Genomic DNA, 22,263 nt, shown 5'->3' with positions numbered 1-22,263 from the left:
GAACAAGTCAGACAAGATGCAGCTTTTATAGAGTTTATAGTCCATTTGGGGAAGACAGACATCCAATGAATAATTGTGATAAAGACTCCATAGGCTAAGCATAGGGAGCTATAAAATCTGTACATGGATTGTGAATGGGAGTGGGCCTGGGCGGAGGCGTTGCAGGTAGAAGGAACAGCATGTTGGGAGTATTTTGATGCGAAAAAGAGCATAGTGCCTTTGAGGAGCTTGAAAAGGGCCAGTGTGGCTGATGTGTGTTGAAGATGGAGTTGACGACCTCTGTAGATACTGAAAGACCCTAACTTTATTTTAAGGGCAGTTAGAAGCCATTGTAATGATTTAAGCAGAGGCATGATCATGATTTGTTACATTCTGGTTACATATTGGAGTTTTTATTGTAATGCTTTTTCTTTCTCTCTCATAAGACTATAAGAACCAGGGCTGTGTCATTTATAGATATCTCTAGACCTTAGAGTAGTGTCTAATGTGAAATGCATGCTGTCAGCATTTACTTCTAGGTAGATGGAACAGAATATACACAGGTAGACCAGAGTACTTCTGTGGGTGTAAGCTAACAGTAATTCACTGTTGCTGAACCTTAAACTGCATGGTATTGGCGCATAAGCAGAATGTGGTGGGGATGAGGCTAGAGAAGAGATTTGCATGCAGTATTTAGGAACTTGGATTTTATCCAACAAGAGACACGGAAACCTTCCTTAGCACCTGGCACAGTTGCTGGTGCTCGATAAATGTTTTTGAATGAAAAAAAAAAAAAAAGGAAACCAATGAAGGAGGAGAGAGTAATGTCTGAGTCGGATTTTAGTGAGGGATAACACTGGGGTAGCAGTGTGTAGGGTGGAATGAGATTGGAGGCTGCAAGATTGGGAGGTGCATCTGGGGAGGGAAGAATCATTTATTGAGTGTCTCATATGCACCTGCCTCCTCCCAGGGTCTTGACAGACATTATCTCTGACCTCACAACCCTGGGATGTAGGTATTACTGTCACTGTTATTTCTATATTACATCAAAGCCAAAGAGATTAAATAATTTGTGCAAAAATTTAGGAAGAGGTAGAGCACGTATTTGAACTCCAGTTTTTCTTTTTTTTAAACTTCAAATCCTTTTTTCTTTTAGTATATTTCTCCTTCTTTATAGATTAGGGAGATTGTAGGGTTATGATCAGAAAGTAAAGTATTAGAATTCAAGATTTTAGAAGCTGAGCGGTTTTGGGTGATGACAAGTATAGGGTGTGACTATGAAAGGGTCACTGAAATAGACTGGAGATTAAGGCCATTGGTAATTTAAAAATAGCCCCCTCGCCCCCAACAATAAATAAAACTTACCAAATAGCTCTTGTAATCATGTAGTGAATTTGGTCATTAACGATAACTGCCTTATGATATCTCCTTTTTTTTAAATTATGTTAATCACCATGCATTACATCATTAGTTTTTGATGTAGTGTTCCATGATTCATTGTTTGCGTATAGCACCCAGTGCTCCATTCAGTACGTGCCCTCTTTAATACCCATCACCAGGCTAACCCATTCCCCCACCGCCCTCCCCTCTAGAACCCTGTTTGTTTCTCAGAGTCCATAGTCTCTCATGGTTCGTCTCCCCCTCTGATTTCCCCCCCTTCATTTCTCCCTTCCTACTATCTTCTTTATTTCTTTTTTAACATGTATTATTTGTTTCAGAGGTACAGGTCTGTGATTCAACAGTCTTACACGATTCATAGCGCTCACCATAGCACATACCCTCCCCAATGTCTATCACCCAGCCACCCCATCCCTCCCACCCCCCACCACTCCAGCAACCTTGTTTGTTTCCTGAGATTAAGAATTCCTCATATCAGTGAGATCATATGATACATGTCTTTCTCTGATTGACTTATTTCGCTCAGCATAACACCCTCCAGTTCCATCCACGTCGTTGCAAATGGCAAGATTTCATTCCTTTTGATGGATGCATAATACTCCATTGTATATATACTCCACATCTTCTTTATCCATTCATCTGTCGATGGACATCTTGGCTCTTTCCATAGTTTGGCTATTGTGGACATTGCTGCTATAAACATCGGGTTGCACGTACCCCTTTGGATCACATTTGTATCTTTGGGGTAAATACACAGTAGTGCAATTGCTGGGTCGTAGGGCAGCTCTATTTTCAACTTTTTGAGGAGCCTCCATACTGTTTTCCAGAGTGGCTGCACCAGCTTGCATTCCCACCAACAGTGTAAGAAGGTTCCCCTTTCTCGGCATCCTCGCCAACATCTGTCGTTTCCTGACTTGTTAATTTTAGCCATTCTGACTGGTGTGAGGTGGTATCTCATTGAGGTTTTGATTTGGATTTCCCTGATGCCAAGTGATGTTGAGCACTTTTTCATGTGTCTGTTGGCCATTTGGATGTCTTTTTTGGAAAAATGTCTGTTCATGTCTTCTGCCCATTTCTTGATTGGATCATTTGTTCTTTGGGTGTTGAAATTGAGAAGTTCTTTATAGATTTTGGGATACTAGCCCTTTATCTGATATGTCATTTGCAAATATTTTCTCCCATTCTGTCGGTTGTCTTTTGGTTTTGTGGACCGTTTCTTTTGCTGTGCAAAAGCTTTTTATCTTGATGAAGTCCCAATAGTTCATTTTTGCCCTTGCTTCCCTTGCCTTTGGCGATATTTCTAGGAAGAAGTTGCTGCGGCTGAGGTCGAAGAGGTTGCTGCCTGTGTTCTCCTTTAGGATGTTGATGGACTCTTGTCTCACATTTAGGTCGTTCAACAATTTTGAGACTATTTTTGTGTGTGGTGTGAGGAAATGATCCAGTTTCATTCTTCTGCATGTGGCTGTCCAATTTTCCCAACACCATTTGTTGAAGAGACTGTTTTTTTTCCATTGGACATTCTTTTTTTTGTTGTTAAAACAAGATTTTATTTTCTATGAAAAGGTAACTGCAGTAGTTACCAGGGAAGCTGAATACAATTACAAGTATGTAGGCTTGGGAATAGTTTTTAAATTTGCAGCAGACATTACGAAATACATTGTTCAAGCAAACACAAGAAAACTCTGGATCAGTTTCTATGAACTATGAAAAGGATAAAGACAAAAAGCCTCTATCTCAAATCAATCAGGTTTTGAATGACAGCTTTTCAACATAATAAAATAAAGACACATAAAAAACACAAACTCAAAGCACATCTTCCCATTTTAAAATATTTTTTAGTCCGTATGTACTCTGAATAACCTTGTATTGAGTATCTGCCACAACTTCCATGTTCAGAATAAATGCATCCTGGTGTAGTGTTCTAAATCCACAGCAGCATAATATGGTAGCTCTACTATTTCCAGATTCTGTAAAATCCCAATGCTATTGCCAGGCAAGTAAACACTGAGGCTGCAAGGTAACAAATTGTCTCAAGCTTGTTAGACTCCATCAGTGTTTTCAAAGAAGCAATTCCAGTGTCAATTTTATTACTGGTCTCAGAAATAATACTTCTGGTTTTGGTATCCTTGCTGGTAAAATCTGTGGTTGCTTCCATAAGTTTCTTTTCTTGATCTGTAAACATATCAGTTACTCTGCTTCTTTGTAGGTTGATGTCCAGTTTATTATCTGCTCTGATTTGACTGGTTTCATTTATCAGTTGCTGCTTAACTTGTTCCAATTCAGTTTTCATTTTCTGATTCTCTGCTCTCAGATTTGCAAATTCACTTTTTTCTAGGATGACCATGTCTTTCCTGATGGAGTCCAAATCAGACATTAGTTGTTGTACTGTTATTTCCTGTTGAGCTCGAGTAACCATCTCCTTGTAGATACTATCCAGGCTGACATTTGATAAAGTGGTTAATGCTGATAACAATTGTTTCTGCTTGTGCTTTGTCAAATCCATGAGTTTCCAAATCCTGAACCAGTGCATGGGTATCAAAAGTTAATTTCCTTTGTTCTAAAGGAGTTATGTCCACTCGCCTCATATCATATCCTTCCTTGGTTGTGGTGGTGAAGAAGTCTGGGTGGGAGATGGAGTCGCAGCCTACCACCGGGCAACCTCTCCATTGGACATTCTTACCTGCTTTGTCGAAGATCGGTTGACCATAGAGTTGAGGGTCCATTTCTGGGCTCTCGATTCTGTTCCATTGATCTATGTGTCTGTTTTTGTGCCAGTACCATACTGTCTTGATGATGACAGCTTTGTAATAGAGCTGGAAGTCCGGAATTGTGATGCCGCCAGCTTTGCTTTTCTTTTTCAACATTTCTCTATCTATTCGGGGTCTTTTCTGGTTCCATACAAGTTTTAGGTTATATGTTCCATTTCTTTGAAAAAAGTGGATGGTATTTTGATAGGGATTGCATTGAATGTGTAGATTGCTCTAGGTAGCATTGACATCTTCACAATATTTGTTCTTCCAATCCATGAGCATGGAACGTTTTTCCATTTCTTTGTGTCTTCCTCAATTTCTTTCATGAGTATTTTATAGTTTTCTGAGTACAGATCGTTTGCCTCTTTGGTTAGATTTATTCCTAGGTATCTTATGGCTTTGGGTGCAATTGTAAATGGGGTCGACTCCTTGATTTCTCTTTCTTCTGTCTTGTTGTTGGTGTATAGGAAGGCCACTGATTTCTGTGCATTGATTTTTATATCCTGCCACTTGACTGAATTCCTGTATGAGCTCTAGCAGTTTTGGGGTGGAGTCTTTTGGGTTTTCCACATAAAGTATCCTATCATCTGCAAAGAGTGAGAGTTTGACTTCTTTGCCGATTTGGATGCCTTTTATTTCTTTTTATTGTCAGATTGCTGTGGCTAGGACCTCTAACACTATGTTGAATAGCAGTGGTGATAGTGGACATCCCTGCCGTGTTCCTGACCTTAGGGGGAAAGCTTTCAGTTTTTCCGTATTGAGAATGATATTCGCTGTGGGCTTTTCATAGATGGCTTTTATGATATTGAGGTATGTACGCTCTATCCCTATACTCTGAAGAGTTTTGATCAAGAAAGGGTGCTGTACTTTGTCAAATGCTTTTTCTGCATCTATTGAGAGGATCATATGGTTCTTGTTCTTTCTTTTGTTAATGTTTTATATCACATTGATTTGCAGATGTTGAACCAACCTTGTAGCCCAGGGATAAATCCCACTTGGTTGTGGTGAATAATCCTTTTAATGTACTGTTGGATCCTGTTGGCTAGTATTTTGGTGAGAATTTTTGCATCCATGTTCATCAAGGATATTGGTCTGTAATTCTCATTTTTAATGGGATCTTTGTCTGGTTTTGGGATCAAGGTAATGGTGGCCTCATAAAACAAGTTTGGAAGTTTTCCTTCCATTTCTATTCTTTGGAACAGTTTCAGAAGAATAGGTATTAATTCTTCTTTAAATGTTTGGTAGAATTCCCCTGGGAAGCCATCTGGCCCTGGGCTTTTGTTTGTTGGGAGATTGTTGATGACTGCTTCAATTTCCTTAGTGGTTATAGGTCTGTTCAGGTTTTCTATTTCTTCCTGGTTCAGTTTCGGTAGTTGATACATCTCTAGGAATGCACCCATTTCTTCCAGGTTATCTAATTTGCTGGCATAGAGTTGCTCCTAATATGTTCTTATAATTGTTTGTATTTCTTTGGTGTTGGTTGTGATCTCTCCTCTTTCATTCATGATTTTGTTGATTTGGGTCATTTCTCTTTTCTTTTTGATCAGTCTGGCCAGGGGTTTATCAGTCTTGTTAATTCTTTCAAAGAACCAGCTCCTGGTTTCGTTGATCTCTTCTACTGTTCTTTTGGTTTCTATTTCATTGATTTCTGCTCTGATCTTTACTATTTCTCTTCTCCTGCTGGGTTTAGGCTTTATTTGCTGTTCTTTCTCCAGCTCCTTTAGGTGTAGGGTTAGGTTGTGTATTTGAGACCTTTCTTGTTTCTTGAGAAAGGCTTGTATTGCTATATACTTTCCTCGTAGGGACTGCCTTTGCTGCATCCCAAATATTTTGAATAGTTGTATTTTCATTTTCATTGGTTTCCATGAATTTTTAAAATTCTTCTTTAATTTCCTGGTTGACTCATTCATTCTTTAGTAGGATGCTCTTTAGCCTCCATGTAATTGAGTTCTTTCCAACTTTCCTCTTGTGATTGAGTTCTAGTTTCAAAGCATTGTGGTCTGAAAATAATGCAGGAAATGATCCCAGTCTTTTGGTACCGGTTGAGACCTGATTTGTGACCTAGGATGTGATCTATTCTGGAGAATGTTCCATGGGCACTAGAGAAGAATGTGTATTCTCTTGTTTTGGGATGGAATGTTCTGAATATATCTGTGAAGTCCATTTGGTTCAGTGTGTCATTTAAAGTTTTTATTTCCTTGTTGATCTTTTGCTTAGATGATCTGTCCATTTCAGTCAGGGGGGTGTCAAAGTCCCCCACTATTATTGTTGTCAATGTGTTTCTTTGCTTTTGTTATTAATTGGTTTATATAAGTGGCTGCTCCCATGTTAGGGGCATAGATATTTACAATTGTTAGATCTTCTTGTTGGATAGACCCTTTAAGTAGGATATAGTGTCCTTTCTCATCTCTTATTATAGTCTTTGTTTTAAAATCTAATTTGTCTGATATAAGGATTGCCCCCCCCAGCTTTCTTTTGGTGTCCATTAGCATGGTAAATGGTTTTCCACCCCCTCAGTTTCAATCTGGAGGTATCTTTGGGTCTAAAATGAGTCTCTTGCAGACAGCATATCTATGGGTCTTGTTTTTTTATCCAATCTGATACCCTGTGTCTTTTGATTGGGGCATTTAGCCCATTTACATTCAGGGTAACTACTGAAAGAGATGAATTTAGCGCAATTTTATTGCCTGTAAGGTGAATGTTACTGTGTATTGTCTGTGTTCCTTTCTGATCTATGCTGCTTTTAGGCTCTCTCTTTGCTTAGAGGACCCCTTTCAATATTTCTTGTAGGGCTGGTTTCGCGTTTGCAAATTCCTTTAGTTTTTGTTTGTTCTGGAAGCTTTTTATCTCTCCTTCTATTTTCAATGACAGCCTAGCTGGATATAGTATTCTTGGCTGCATATTTTTCTCGTTTAGTGCTCTGAAGATATCATGCCAGTCCTTTCTGTCCTGCCAGGTCTCTGGATAGGTCTGCTGCCAATCTAATGTTTCTACCATTGTAGGTTACATATCTCTTCTTCCAAGCTGCTTTCAGGATTTTCTCTTTGTCTCTGAGACTCGTAAGTTTTACTCTTAGATATGGGGGTGTTGACCTATTTTTATTGATTTTGAGGGGGGTTCTCTGTGCCTCCTGGATTTTGATGCCTGTTTCCTTCCCCAAATTAGGGAAGTTCTCTGCTATAATTTGCTTCAGTATACCTTCTGCCCCCCCCCCCCCCTTTCTTCTTCTGGGATCCCAATTTTTCTAATGTTTCATCTTATGGTATCGCTTATCTCTCGAATTCTGCCCTCGTGATCCAGTAGTTGTTTATCTTTCTTTTTTTCACCTTCTTTATTTTCCATCATTTGGTCTTGTATCACTAATTCTCTCTTCTGCCTCATTTATCCTAGCAGTTAGAGCCTCCATTTTTGATTGCACCTCATTAATAGCCTTTTTGATTTCAACTTGGTTAGATTTTAGTTCTTTTATTTCTCCAGAAAGGGTTTCTCTAATATCTTCCACGCTTTTTTCAAGCCCAGCCAGTATCTTTAAAATCGTCATTGTGAACTCTAGTTCCAACATCTTACTAATGTCCGTATTGATTAGGTCCCTGGCAGTCGGTACTGTGTCTTGTTCCTTTTGTTGAGGTGATTTTTTCCATCTTGTCATCTTGTCCAGAGGAGAGTAGATGAATGAGAGAACAAAATGCTAATGGTAACAACGACCCCAGAAAATATACACTAAACAAATCAGAAAAGACCTGAAACTGGGGGGGAAAAAAGGGAAAGAAAAAAAAAGGAAAAAAAGATAAAAAACAGAATATGATCAGCTATGATCAGGCTGGTGCATAAATCAGTGCCACACACTAGATTTTGGGTGTATTTTGGTCTGTTAGAAGAAAGTGCTTCCCAAAATTTTAAAGAAAGGAAAACTTATATATGTAGAAAAATAAGGGTAAATACGATGAAGGGATGGAATATGACTGTAAAGATGGAAATTACAAAAGATTTTATACAAGGAATTGATACGTTGAAAAAAGAAGAGGATTTTTTTAAAAAAAGGGAGAGACTGTGATCAGGCAGGAGACTAGAACAAAGCCATACACTAGAGATTTAGGGTATATTTTGGTCTGTTAGAAGAAACTGTATCCCAAAAATTTTAAAGAGAGAACAACTTATATATACATATATACCAAAAATAAGGTTAACTACTATGAAGGGATAGACTATGACTCTAAAAATGAAGAATAAAAAAGATTTTTTTAAAAAAGGGATTGATAAGATTTTGGTTGAAAAGGGAAAAAGAAAAATTAAAAAAATTAACTTTGAAAGACTAAACAATCATGGGGAAAAAGCCATGAATTCTATGTGCAGTATTCCCCTAGCGCTGGAGTTTGCGCGTTCTTACTGATCGGTAAACTTCGTCTTGGTGGGCTGTTCTTGCTGATCTTCTGGGGGAGGGGCCTGTTGCCGTGGTTCCCAGATGTCTTTGGCTGAGGCTATATTGCCCCGCCCTTGTCGGTGGGGGCTAAGTAATCTGCTCAGGTTTGCCCTCAGGAGCTTTTTGTTCCCTGCAAGCTTTCGGTACAGCTTTGGAGGACGAGAGTGAAAATGATGGCTTCCCAGTCTCCACCCCGGAGGAGCTGAGAACTCGGGGACCTGCTCCTCAGCCCGCAGAAAAAAGCAGTCAGTCACTCCCGTCTCCCTGGTCTCCGGCCGCACTCTGTGCTCACCCGGCCTGTGACCGAGCGTTTCTATCTCTGGCACCCGGCCAGGTGTGGAGTCTCCAAACCCAGCAGATCCCTGCGGTGCGCTCCCGCGCCGCTCCTCCCGGGGCAGGAAAGGGAGTGTTCCCGGATCTGCCGCTTGTTGGGTCCCTGCTGGAAGAGCCAGTGGCCCGATTGTGCTGCGGATCACAGTCTGTGGCAACCCCGAACTGAGAACCTACTCCTCCGTTCTGTCTCTGCAGCCGGCTTCCCTGCTCCGATACCTGGGAGCTCTGCTGCACTCAGGCACCCCCGGTCTTCCTGTGACCCCGAGGGTCCTGAGACCACACTGTCCCAGCGACGGTTCCACCCCCCGTCTTAGCCGCTGGAGCAATGCCCCTCAGCGGAGCAGACTTTTTTTTTTTTTAAACTTTTTTTATTGTTATGTTAATCACCATATATTACATAATTTGTTTTGGTGTACTGTTCCATGATTCATTGTTTGTTCATAACACCCAGTGCTCCATGCAGAATGCGCCCTCTTTAATACCCATCACCAGGCTAACCCATCCCCCTACCCTCCTCCCCTCTAGAACCCTCAGTTTGTTTTTCAGAGTCCATCGTCTCTCCTGGTTCGTCTCCCCCTCTGACTTACTCCCCTTCATTCTTCCTCTCCTGCTATCTTCTTCTTTTTCTTTTTTCTTAAAATATGTTGCGTTATTTGTTTCAGAAGTACAGATCTGTGATTCAACAGTCTTACACAATTCACAGCCCTCACTGTAGCACATATCTTCCCCAATGTCTATCACCCAGCCACCCCATCCCTCCCACCCCCCACCACTCCAGCAACCCTCAGTTTGTTCCTGAGATTAAGAATTCCTCATATCAGTGAGGTCATATGATACATGTCTTTCTCTGATTGACTTATTTCACTCAGCATAACACCCTCCAGTTCCATCCACGTCGTTGCAAATGGCAAGATCTCATTCCTTTTAATGGCTGCATAATATTCCATTGTATATATATACCACATCTTCTTTATCCATTCATCTGTCGATGGACATCTTGGCTCTTTCCACAGTTTGGCTATTGTGGACATTGCTCGGAGCAGACTTCTAAAAGTTCCGATTCTGTGCTCCGCTGCTCTATCACTTGCCATAGCGGCCGTTGGAGGCCCCCTCTCCCGCCGTCTATCCTCCCGAATATCACCTCCCGATTCACTTCTCCACACATCCTACCTTCCAGATGGTCGCTTTTCTCTTCAGAGTTGCTGCTGTTCTTTTCTTTGATCTCCTGTTGAGTTCGTAGGTGTTCAGAATGGTTTGATCCGTATCTAGCTGAATTCCTGGGACCAGATGAAATTTAGGTCTCCTACTCCTCTGCCGTCTTGCTCCTTCAAAGATATCTCTTTTCTTATTCCTTTTATTATTTTTAAAAATAAGCTTGATTTATCTGTATTTTGATACGTGCCTGTTTTCCCTAACTATGTCAGGTTATTGAAGGCAGTGATTTCCACAAAAGGTAGGTATTCACAAATATTTGTTATTTTCATTATGATAATGAAGGAGCTTCTTGTCATTTTAGTTGGAGTTCCTGATTGCCCTGGAGATTATGGGACCATTTGAGTGTTGTTTTTTTTTTTAAGATTTTATTTATTTGAGAGAGAGAGAGAGAGAATGAGAGCACGAGAGGGAAGAGGGTCAGAGGGAGAAGCAGACTCCGTGCTGAGCAGGGAGCCTGATGTGGGACTCGATTCTGGGACTCCAGGATCATGACCTGAGCCGAAGGCAATCGCTTAACCAACTGAGCCACCTAGGCGCCCCATCTGAGTGTTTTTGATGGCATTAGAACAGAAAGGTATTGGAGCAAAGGCTTCTGAATATAAGGAACCTGCTTTGAAACCTGGCTACATCATTTACTAGTTGGTCAGCTTAATGCAGGTTATTTAGTTACTCTTAGACTTATTTTCTGTCAAATGGAGGTATAATAATTGTGTCATAGAGAAGTAGGGAGGCTTAAATAAGACAACATGAAACATTTAGCTCACTGCCTGGTACAGAGTAAGTTACCCATATGGTAGATATTATCTCAGACTTGACTTCTTAGTATACATCTTGCAATTTGTTGATGACTGTAATTGACTTGTAACTTGACACCTGATTTCAGTGGTAGCCTTAATAACATGGTATGCTTATTTTCCTCACAATGTTATGATAAGTAACATTTGTAGAATACTTTTTCCTGCTTTTTCTCCTTCAGTTCATTTCCTGGTATTAACTGCCATGTCTGTTGAAGTCAATCACCCCTAATTGGACACAGCATTTTTTTTAAAGTATGGACCTGATAGCTTTCTCCGGATAGTTCACTGCCTACTAAAATGCAGATTGCTATCCAAATGTCTTCTGTCATATTTCTAACTTAGTCATCTTTCTCTCATGATACCAGTTTATGTATCCTGTTCAGTTTTTCTTTCTCACTCTGAAAGGCTAATGCTAATTTTGTAAAATTTTCCATCAAGTATTCCTTGATCTGTTTCATTGAACTATTTGTCTGTATCCTGATTTTCACTTGCATGCAGCTTTTGGTACAGGTGAGAGCCAACTGGTTGGTTTTTCCAATATTTTATTATGAAAAATTGGAAACATTTAGAAAAGTTCTAAGAATTTTACAGTGAACACTCAGATTCTTCCACTAACATTTTACTGTACTTAAGTTATCACAGATCTGTTCATCCGTGTATCCATCAGTCCACCTTTTTTGATACATTTCCAAGTATATTGGAGATATCCCCTAAGTGCTGGCTTGCTTTTGAATGTTTGTTACAGAATCACACCCTCCTGTATTCTCGGCTGATTGGTCTTTAGATAAACACTTTACCTTTTTCCCTTCTTTTTTTGTGCTCCGAAGCATGTTAGTGGTGTTCTGATGGAATGGTACATCTAATATCTGCAGTGAGAGGTGAATAGTCCTGAATCTCTGCTATTTTGTATAGTTAAGGAAAAAAAAATCTAAGATCACATTGGGAAATGAAACTCAACATTTTTGGCTTTTTTGTATTTAAATTTACTCAATAAACATATTTTAATTCAAAAAAAATTGTGTAACGTGTTTCATTACTGTGCATTAAAAATTAGAACCCAAATTTAGGCCATCATTTGGTTCAAAACTTGAAAATAGATATACATTTTATTATATGCTCAATTCTGAACATGAATCAGGGAACCAAGCAGTGTAGCCAAAGAGCACAAATGTATCAGTGAAAATTGGAGCAATACTTTTTTCATGTATTGGACCAGCTATATTTTTTTTTCATGCACTGAGTAATCCTAATTATCATCTGATATAACCAAAGAGAATCACTCCTTTTATTTATTCAGGAGGAAGAATTCTTAGATTTTGTCAGTTGGATAACTTCTTATTAGATAACATCCTACGCTGAGGTTCTGTGATTCTTTTCAGGCCAGCAAAGATTTTTTGATGATACTAGCACTGCTCTGTGGGGACGGGGTGACCAGAAATTAAAATTGCCATCTTCATAGGTCAGAATATAGCTACCATATAGCAAATACTTATGTATGTTCCAGGTACTATGCTAAGCTATTTATATATGCTATTTTATTCTGTATTGCCACCCTATGAAGGAGGGTTTTTTTGTGGTCTTTATTTTGCAGATAGGGCAACTGAAAGTAAAATTGGTTAAACTACTCTCCTCAGATCAGATAGCTAGTAATTATAACACTTGATTATTGCTCTCAGGGTTTTAGTTTATGATAGTTTAAATTTGAGAATAGGATACTGTTGAATAATGGAATGACCACTGGAAGTAAAGACAAAAGCTTCAATTTTGTCTCTGCTACTCCCTTGCTAGGTGACCTTGGACAAGTTAATTGGCCTCTTTGAACCTAGGTTTCTTATCTGTGAAATGTCAGTTAGAAGGCATTCCTCCTCCTAGGAAGTTCCAAGAATCAAACAGGATAATAGATGTGAAAATGCATCACAAACTGCTAAATGCTTGGGGTTGTAAGGACAGTGGAAGGGGAGGAGATGGAAGGGAGACTGTCTTCTAACTCTTAAGGCTTTATTTCAAGTTGGCTTGAGAACAATGGGAATAATTGGACTTTTCCATTTATGTTATAATTATTACATTACATAATTATTACATTCCTAAGGTTGCTGATTCAAAGTTCAGTTTAAATTTTGTATCTTTATATGGTGACTATCCAGAATAGTTCATTTACTGTTCTGGTTAGCCCGTTATCATAAACTATACAAAATTTATCAGGATTCAAATAAAGTTCAAAACATGTTTACCATCTATTACAGGGAAGCTGATTTTTCTCTCTATCTCAGAAGTGCCTGAAAGGGGTGTAATCAGTCTTAAATTTATTGGTAGTACTAAGTTATTATACAGATAATTATCTTAATCCTAACATTAAATAAATCATTTAAGGCAATGTTATTGTTCCTTTATGACGGAAAAATTAAGTCCTTTGGTCATGCAACTAATAAATGGCAGAGCTGAGATTTGAAACCAAGTATGTCAGATTCCAAAGCTCTTTCCTGGGGCGCCTAGGTGGCTCAGTTGGTTAAGCGTCTGCCTTTGGCTCAGGTCATGATCCCAGGGTCCTGGGATTGAGCTTCAGCATTGGGCTCCCTGCTCAGCACAGAACCTGCTTCTCCCTCTCCCCCTGCTTGTGTTCTATTGCGCTCTGTCTCTCTCTCAAATAAATAAAATCTTTAAAAAAAAAACAAAGCTCTTTTCCCTCATACAGATAATGTCTTTCAGTGTCACTAAAAACCTGTCTTGTTATTTTTAAGTAAAACAGTGTGGAATTTAGGAAGGTCAGTGGATACAGTGGATATAGAACTCGGATGTTGGGCACTTGGGTGGCTTAGTCTGTTGAGGGTACGACTCTTGGTTTCGGCTCAGGTCATGGTTGTGAGATCCGATCCCTTCATCAGGCTCTGCACTCGTCAGCGAGTCTACTGAAGATTCTCTCTCCCTCTGCCCCTCCCCCTACTCGCATGCACGTGTGCACGCACTCTCAAATAAATAAATCTTAGAAAAAGAAGAACTGAGTTGTATTTCCATATGCCTTAATGAACAAATAGAAAATGAAATTTAAAAATCTGTGCCATTTTCAGTTATGTCAAAGAACGTCAGGTGCCTAGGAATGAAATAGTACTGTGTAGAAAATGCTGGTTATTTTGTACTTTCTTGGAGGTTTAAAATGTCAGATTTTTTTTTTTTAATACTGTTTTTGGTCAGTATTAAGCAATTTACTCTTTATATCAATTTGCTTTTATTATAGTTGATGCTGATGTAACAGTGATAGGTTCTGGTCCTGGAGGATATGTCGCTGCTATCAAAGCTGCCCAGTTGGGCTTCAAGGTAAGGTTTAGCCTAAATGAGGTGTTGATACAATTTTATTTGGGAAGAGTTGATCATATTCACAAAATACTTCGCACATTAATAGGAATGGTAAATTTTTGTTTATTCTCTAAATTATATTTAGGCCTGAGACAAATGAAGATGTTGTTCAGTTGCGGTGCTCTCATGAAATAGTGAAATCCATTATTCCCTCCTTCCCCCAATACTTTGTACATTTGGCTTCTAATTCCACTTGGGAGCTACGGTAATAGGACTATGAGCATGAGTTTGATAATGTTAAACAAAAATGTCTCTGAGCATAATTCACTTTGAGTTAGCCCGCATATAGCATTATTTCTGAAATGGTACATTTTAAAGTATTGTCTGTTTCATTCTCAGAAACACGGCTTCAGTAACTTGTTCTGTAGAAGAATTAAGGCAGATGTGGGAATTTTAGTGAATGTCTCCAGTTAAATGATGTTTTCTTTGGTTGTAGACAGTCTGCGTTGAGAAAAATGAAACGCTTGGGGGAACGTGCTTGAATGTTGGTTGCATTCCTTCTAAGGTGAGCATCTGTTTTGTACAGTGCAGTGGTGTTTTTCTTTAGCCACCGATTAGAAGAATGTATTAGGACTAGAACATGAGGCTAGTAGAGTTATTAAAAAAATAAACAGCTATGGTTGATTAAAAACATGTTTTCCTTGGTAAAGCTTAAACAGTGCTGTACCAGTTTGCCATATGTTCCTGAAATTGCTTCTTAGAATACCCAGCCTTTCCATTCAAACAGGCTCTGATGTTCCATTTTTTTCTCTTCTGCTTTCCTTTACCAGTGAAACAGGTAATAGGTAGTAAATTCTTCCCTTAGGTGTTTTATGTATGTAGACATGAAAGCCTTTTTCAAAACCTGCCACCCTGAAGAGTATACTTATTCCTTTGATTTTAAAGAAAGTAAAGGTGTTTTGTTTTTCATTCCTGCTTGTTGAACGTTTTTTATGTCATTATTATTTTGCTCAGGTTAATAAAAACAGAAACTGAATTGTTTGTATTATTCCATGCAGGGAGTGTCATTTCTTAAGTGCTTTTTGATTGTATATAGTCTTATTATCAACATTGATCATTTTATCTATTTAGGCTTTATTAAATAACTCTCATTATTACCATATGGCCCATGGAAAAGATTTTGCATCTAGGGGAATTGAAAGTAAGTATATCCTTCATGTTTAGCAGTTTACCAGCCATGCTTGACTTGACTCTTTTGGCTACAGCCTTATGTATGTCTGTCTGAGTGTGTAACATATATTTTATTGAGGAAAGAGTAAAAGAAGATCTTAAAAATGTAGAGAGATTTACTTAAGAGGGCTTAAATCCAGATTTTTACTATGATATCTTCTGTTCCTTTGACAACTTTGGTGTGAAGTCTGCTGTATGTGTGGGAAGAATCAGTTTTAATTTCCCTGAAACCTGGAGATATTGGGGTAGGGAGTTGGCACTGGATTCCTGAGTGCTATGGGCAGAGAAGGAAGGAAGGTAAGTAGGTAGGTAGGTTGGTCTGCTTAGTTGTTGGTAGGGGGAAGAACAAAGAAGGGGGGGTGCAGCACAATGTAAAAGGAGGACATTCCATTTTAATTTTGTATATCTTGTCTCCTACCATTCTTTTTGGGCGGTTTTCATTTCATCCTTTCTCAGCAGTTGTTGACAGATACTTCCAGAAGGGTTGGGGTTCTAGGGAGAGCTTAAACATACCAGAGGGTGGGGAGGGGTAATAATTTTTCCTTCATTTGTTTGTAGCAGTAGACTTCTGAAAGAATGGGCTGTTGTAGGCAGTCCAATGGGTATAGAGGTGAACACTATAGGAAATAGATCAAAGTAGATGAAAGGTGGAATGAATGCGTTCTTTCCTTCCTCAGGAAAGAAGAGACAGGGTTAGTCAAGAGAACCTGCATGGTAGGCAAAGCTTCCTGTTGTAGCCCTTTGGCCCCAGGTCAATCTAATCACTCAGGGTCTCTGTTTCCTTGTCTCTGAGATACGTGTTGCTTGCATGAGCTGATTGCTGAGATACCCCTTTTCTGAAGTTGTGTTGAGTTGAGCAGCTTTATCTTGTTATACTGTAGCTTCAGAGTTCTGAGTTAAATGAGTGATTAAATCCAGTTTATTAAACTCTTTTATATTACATTTTTACATTTAAAGTTTTCAGATGATTATTTTTGTTAGTTTTTGTTTCATGAAATAGTTGTTTCTTTTTACTTAAAATTTCAGGTGATGTTTTACTTTGCCATTTCTATTTAAATCTCATCCAGACCTATCATCATAAGGTGTTTGGAGAATATGTTGCCACAGTGGGATATAATGTCTGTTTTGGACTGAATTTTTCCCAAAGGTGGACTTTTTACAGTGTTTGAATGGTTCTATTTATTGAGATATGATGCTGTTGGTCTTTTTGCCAACTACGATTACTGTATCAGTTACTATACTTAAAAGTTTTAATACTGCCTTTTATACAGTTCTGTAAGCATTAGGCTGAAATTTTCCAGACTTTGATTAGTGAAGAATAGCCTCTTGCTTCAAGAATTTAGCTAAGGACTAAACATTTCTTTAACAAACCACAGTGTCTGAAGTTCGCTTGAATTTGGAGAAGATGATGGAGCAGAAGAGTACAGCAGTAAAAGCTTTAACTGGTGGAATTGCCCACTTATTCAAACAGAATAAGGTCAGTGATTTAACGTGCAGACGTCTGCTTTATTGTACGTACACATTAAACATGCTGATAGAGTGAGTCTTTTTTTTAAATTTTTATTGTTATGTTAATCACCATACATTACATCATTAGTTCTTGATGTAGTGTTCCATGATTCATTGTTTGTGCATAACACCCAGTGCTCCACGCAGAATGTGCCCTCTTTAATACCCATCACCAGGCTAACCCATCCCCCCACCCTCCTCCCCTCTACAAACCTCAGTTTATTTTTCAGAGTCCATCGTCTCTCATGGTTCGTCTCCCCCTCCAACTTACTCCCCTTCATTCTTCCCCTCCTATCTTCTTTTTCTTTCTTCTTAACATATGTTGCATTATTTGTTTCAGAAGTACAGATCTGTGATTCAACAGTCTTGCACAATTCACAGCACTCACCATAGCACATACCTTCCCCAATGTCTATCACCCAGCCACCCCATCCCTCCCACCCCCCACCACTCCAGCAACACTCAGTTTGTTTCCTGAGATTAAGAATTCCTCATATCAGTGAGGTCATATGATACATGTCTTTCTCTGATTGACTTATTTCACTCAGCATAACACCCTCCAGTTCCATCCACGTCGTTGCAAATGGCAAGATTTCATTCCTGTTGATGGCTGCATAATATTCCATTGTGTATATATACCACATCTTCTTTATCCATTCATCTGTCGATGGACATCTTGGCTCTTTCCACAGTTTGGCTATTGTGGACATTGCTGCTATAAACATTGGGGTGCACGTACCCCTTCGGATCCCTACATTTGTATCTTTGGGGTAAATACCCAGTAATGCAATGGCTGGATTGTATGGTAGCTCTGATAGAGCGATTCTGTTAAAACTTGGCTGCTGGGTTTTGTTTTGTTTTGTTTTGTTTTTGTTTTGTTTTATTGTTTTGTTTTTTCTGGGGGTATTTATTTAATTAAAAATTGTATGCTAACCTGAAATAGATTCTCTGACATATAGAACAATTTTTTGCTGCTCCATGTGTAGCCTTACTAAGTGAGGAAGCATTTTGTATTGGATGTGTTATTTAATAGAGTATTTTTTTCCTATTAATCATGTTTTTTTAAATCATGAAAATCATTTTAAACTTTGTAAATCTATAAACATTCTTTTATAAAGGTTGTCCATGTAAATGGATATGGAAAGATAACTGGCAAAAATCAGGTCACCGCTACGAAAGCTGATGGCAGCACTCAAGTTATTGATACAAAGAATATTCTTATAGCTACAGGCTCAGAAGTTACTCCTTTTCCTGGAATCACGGTATGCTTTTTATGACTAGTGCAACCTCCCTTCAGAAACTACTTTATTCATGCTGTTTATGAACTTTGAGAAATGTCTAACTGAAATACTATATGTTGACAGTCATTCAGCTTTGGGAAGCTGACTGTCTTTATTCTGCAGTGATTTTGACCAGGAATAGAACACTTTATATTAAGATGGACTTGAATTCATGATGGTTCAAACTGACCATTTTGTTTTAAAATGCCAAATGATGGAAGTTTTAAGTGAGCATTTTTAATGGGATTTGATAAAATTGAGTCTATGGATAGAAGTCATAGGTACCTCAAAACAAATAAATGTCTTAGTATTTTTTGTGAGGTCGGTTTATAAAACAGTAGGTTTTTCCAAATAATTTTGATTGTATATATTTTATTACAGATTGATGAAGATGCAATAGTGTCATCTACAGGTGCTTTATCCTTAAAAAAAGTTCCAGAAAAGATGGTTGTCATTGGTGCAGGAGTAATAGGTGTAGAATTGGTAAGTAATGCTTTTTCTTCTCTTATTGCCTTCACGGAGTTGGAAGGGACTTCGTGGTCCCCCGTTTGATTCTTTGTACAGCCTTGCAAGCAGAGCAACATGGAGTTTGCTTAAACACTTGAGTCATAAAGAGTTTTCAAGACAATTTATTTATGTAATCATTGGTCATTAGGACATTCTCTTTTATTTTGAAATCTGCTTCCCTGTGTCTGCCACCCTTCTGGTTCCCTAGAGCTGAATTGATTTTTTTTAGTCTGACGGCCCTTCAGATACTCAAATCTGACTGCCCGTCAGTCCTTCAGGAGATAGTTCTCATTCTGAACAAACTGCATTTTAGATAAAGCTTCTGTGGCTCTTCCCCCTCTCTCCGTCCTCACCTTGATCCCTCTTACGTTTTGTCAGACTGCTTGCAACTCTCTGACTACCTTGCCATTTCATGCTTTCTGCCTACCTTGTTCTCCCTTCCTGTCCGTCAGGTGACTTTCCTGTATGACCAGTGACCTCTCCTTTTTTTTTTTTTTTCCCAAAAAAGTTTGTTTGTTTGTTTGTTTATTTATGAGAGAGAAAGAGAGCAATCGGGGGGATGGAGAGGGACAAGCAGACTGCACTGGGCACGGAGCCCAATGTGGGGCTCGATCTCAGAACCCTGACATCTTGACATGAGCTGAAATCAGGAGTCAGATGCCCAACCGACTGAGCCACCCAAGGTGCCCTAGTCCTTAGGACCCTCTGTGTTTTTGCTCCCTCCATTTCCTGTCTTGACTACTTTCCTGATCTGCTTAGATTCCATAGTCCATCACTGTAGCTGCTCTTCTTGAGTCCCTTAACCTCCTTGTTCCATCATCATACCTACTTGACAAAACTGTAGTCCTGATTAAATTTAGTGAGTGAGTAGACTCACTCACTCTCTCTCTTTTTTTTAAATGAAGTATAGTTGACATAATAGTGTTATATTAGTTTCAGGTATACAGCGTGGTGATGCCGTAACTCTATATATTAGGCTGTGCTCACCACAAATGCAGCTGCGATCTGTCACTATATAACACTGTTAAAATACTGTTGACTATATTATTTCCTATGCTGTACCATTTATCCCCATGACTTACTCATTTTGTAAGTGGAAGCCTCTACCTCCCACTCCCTTTGACCCGTTTTGCCAACTCTCCCACTCCCCTCTACTCTGGCAACCACCAGTTTATTCTGTATATTTACAGGTTTGTTTCTGCTTTTTTTGTTCAGTTGTTTGTTTGTTTTTTTTTTTAGATTCCACATATAAGTGAAATCATACGGTATTTGTTTCTCTCTGACTTATTTCACTTAGCATAATACCCTCTATGTCCATCCATGTTGTTACAGGTCGGAAAAACCCATTCTTTTTTATGGCTGAATAATATTCCATTGTGTATAAAAGTACATCTTCATCCATTTATCAGAGGACACTTGGGTTGCTTCCATATCTAGGCTATAGTGAATATGCTGCACTAAACATAGGGGTGCATATATATATCTTTTCAAATTAGTGTTTTCCTTTTCTTTGGGTAAATACTCAGTAGCAGATTACTGGATCGTATGGTATTTCTATTTTTAATTTTTTGAGGAACCTCCAAACTGTCTTCCACAGTGGCTGCACCAATTTACATTCCCATCAGCAGTGCATGAGGATTCCTTTTTCTCCACATCTTTGCTAACACTTATTATTTCTCACTTTTCAGTACCCATTCTGACAGGTATAAGGTGATAACTCATTGTGGTTTTGATTTGCATTTTCCTGATGGCTAGTAATGTTGAGCATTTTTCATGTGTCTGTTGGCCGTCTGTATGTCTTTGGAAAAGTGTCTGTTCACGTCCTCTGCCTGGTTTTTAAGTGGTTTATTTGTATTTTTGATGTTGAGTTGTGTATATTCTTTATATATTTTGGATATTAATTCCTTATAGGATATATCATTTGTGAATTTCTTCCTCCATTCAGTAAGTTGCCTTTTTGTTTTTTCATGGTTTCCTTTGCTGTGCAAAAGCTTTTTTATCTTGGTGTAGTCCCAGTTGTTTATTTTTGTTTTTGTTTCCTTTGAGGAGACAAATCTAGAAAAATGTTGCTAAGAGTTAATGTCAGAGAGATTACTAGCTATGTTTTCTACTAGGAATTTTATGGTTTCCAGTCTTAACATTAGTTCTTTAGTCTATTTTGAGTTTATTTTTATGTGCAGTGTAAGAAAGTGATCCAGTTTGATTCTTTGGTGTGTGGCTTTCCAGTTTTCCCAACACTATTTATTGAAGAGATTGTCTTTTCCCCATTGCGTATCCTTGCTTCCTTTACCATAGATTAATTGACCGTATAAACATAGGTTTATTTCTGGGCTTTCTAGTTTGTCCCATTGATCTGTGTGTCTCTTCTGTGCCATTAATTTACTTTTTTGATTATTATAGTTTTGTAGTATATCTTGAAATCTGTAGTATATCTTGAGGATTATGTTACCTCAACCTTTGTTTCTGTTTCTCAAGATTGTTTTGGCTATTATGGGTCTTTTTTGGTTCCACACAAATTTTAGGATTATTTGTTTTAGTTCTGTGAAAATTACTGTTGGTATTTTGATAGGGATTGCATTCAATCTGTGGATTGCTTTGGGGAGTAAGGACATTTTAACAATATTCTTCTGGTCCGTGAGCATGGTCTGTCATCAGTATTTTAAAACTTTCAGAGTATAGGTCTTTTACCTTCTTGGTTAACTTTATTTCTAGGTATTTTATTCTTTTTGGTGCAATTGTGAATAGAATTGTTTTCTGAATTTCTCTTTCTGCCACTTTGTTATTAGTGTATAGAAATGCAGACACTTGGTGTATATTGATTTTTGTACGCTGCAACTTCACTGAATCCTTTTATTACTTCTGATAGTTTTTTGGTGGAGTCTAGTTTTCTTTGTGTAGTGTCATGTCATCTGCAAATAATGACAGTTTTACTTCTTTCTTATCAATTTGGATGCCTTTTATTTCTTGTCTGATTTCTGTGGCTAGGATTTCCAATGCTGTGTTGAATAAAGGTGTCTTCATTGTCTTGTTTCAGTCTTAGTGGAAAAGCTCTCCATTTTTTACCCTTGAGTATGATGTTATCTGTGGGTTTGTCATATATGACCTTTATTACGTTGAGGTATGTTCCCTCTAAACTTATTTTGTTGAGAGTTTTTATCATGAACAGATGTTGAATTTTGTCAGATGTTTTTTCTACATCTATTGAGATCATCATATGATTTTTATCCTTCATTTTGTTATTGTGGTATATCACATTGATTTGAGGATATCAAACCATCCCCAGAATAAATCTGATTTCGTTGTGGTGAATCATTCTTCTAATGTATTGTTGAATTTGGTTGCCAAGCATTTGTTTTGGATTTTTGCATCTGTGTTCATAGGCATGTTGTCCTATAGTTTTTTTTTTTTTTTTTTTAAGTGTCTTTGGTTTGGTTATCAGAGTAATGCTGGTCTTACAGAATGTATTTGGAAGCTTTCCTCCTATTCTGTTTTTTTGGAATAGTTTGAAGAAGATAGGCTTTAACTCTTTTTTAAGTGTTCGGTAGAATTTACCT

The 22,263-nt window shown here is 38.4% G+C and overlaps 2 protein-coding genes across 2 annotated transcripts in view; one reads left to right on the top strand and one right to left on the bottom strand.

Moving 5' to 3' along the window:
* Positions 1 to 22,263, top strand: part of DLD (dihydrolipoamide dehydrogenase) — a 40,115-nt gene that overhangs the window by 5,342 nt on the left and 12,510 nt on the right. Inside the window, exons 3-8 of the mRNA XM_027574785.2 lie at positions 14,125 to 14,204; positions 14,680 to 14,748; positions 15,315 to 15,384; positions 16,790 to 16,890; positions 18,041 to 18,184; positions 18,584 to 18,685. Of these exons, the coding sequence (XP_027430586.1) occupies positions 14,125 to 14,204; positions 14,680 to 14,748; positions 15,315 to 15,384; positions 16,790 to 16,890; positions 18,041 to 18,184; positions 18,584 to 18,685 (566 nt within the window). The remainder of the gene's footprint in view (positions 1 to 14,124; positions 14,205 to 14,679; positions 14,749 to 15,314; positions 15,385 to 16,789; positions 16,891 to 18,040; positions 18,185 to 18,583; positions 18,686 to 22,263) is intronic.
* Positions 3,020 to 3,993, bottom strand: LOC113911885 (coiled-coil domain-containing protein 90B, mitochondrial-like). The gene has a single exon (XM_035723409.1). It carries the CDS (start codon positions 3,905 to 3,907, stop codon positions 3,332 to 3,334), a length of 576 nt encoding a protein of 191 aa, XP_035579302.1. The 5' UTR covers positions 3,908 to 3,993; the 3' UTR covers positions 3,020 to 3,331.

Source organism: Zalophus californianus, chromosome 12 (assembly GCF_009762305.2).
Source record: "Zalophus californianus isolate mZalCal1 chromosome 12, mZalCal1.pri.v2, whole genome shotgun sequence".
NCBI classification, from domain to species: Eukaryota; Metazoa; Chordata; class Mammalia; order Carnivora; family Otariidae; genus Zalophus; species Zalophus californianus.
Note: the sequence above shows the minus strand (reverse complement) of the source record. Positions and strands in the feature narration are given on the sequence as shown.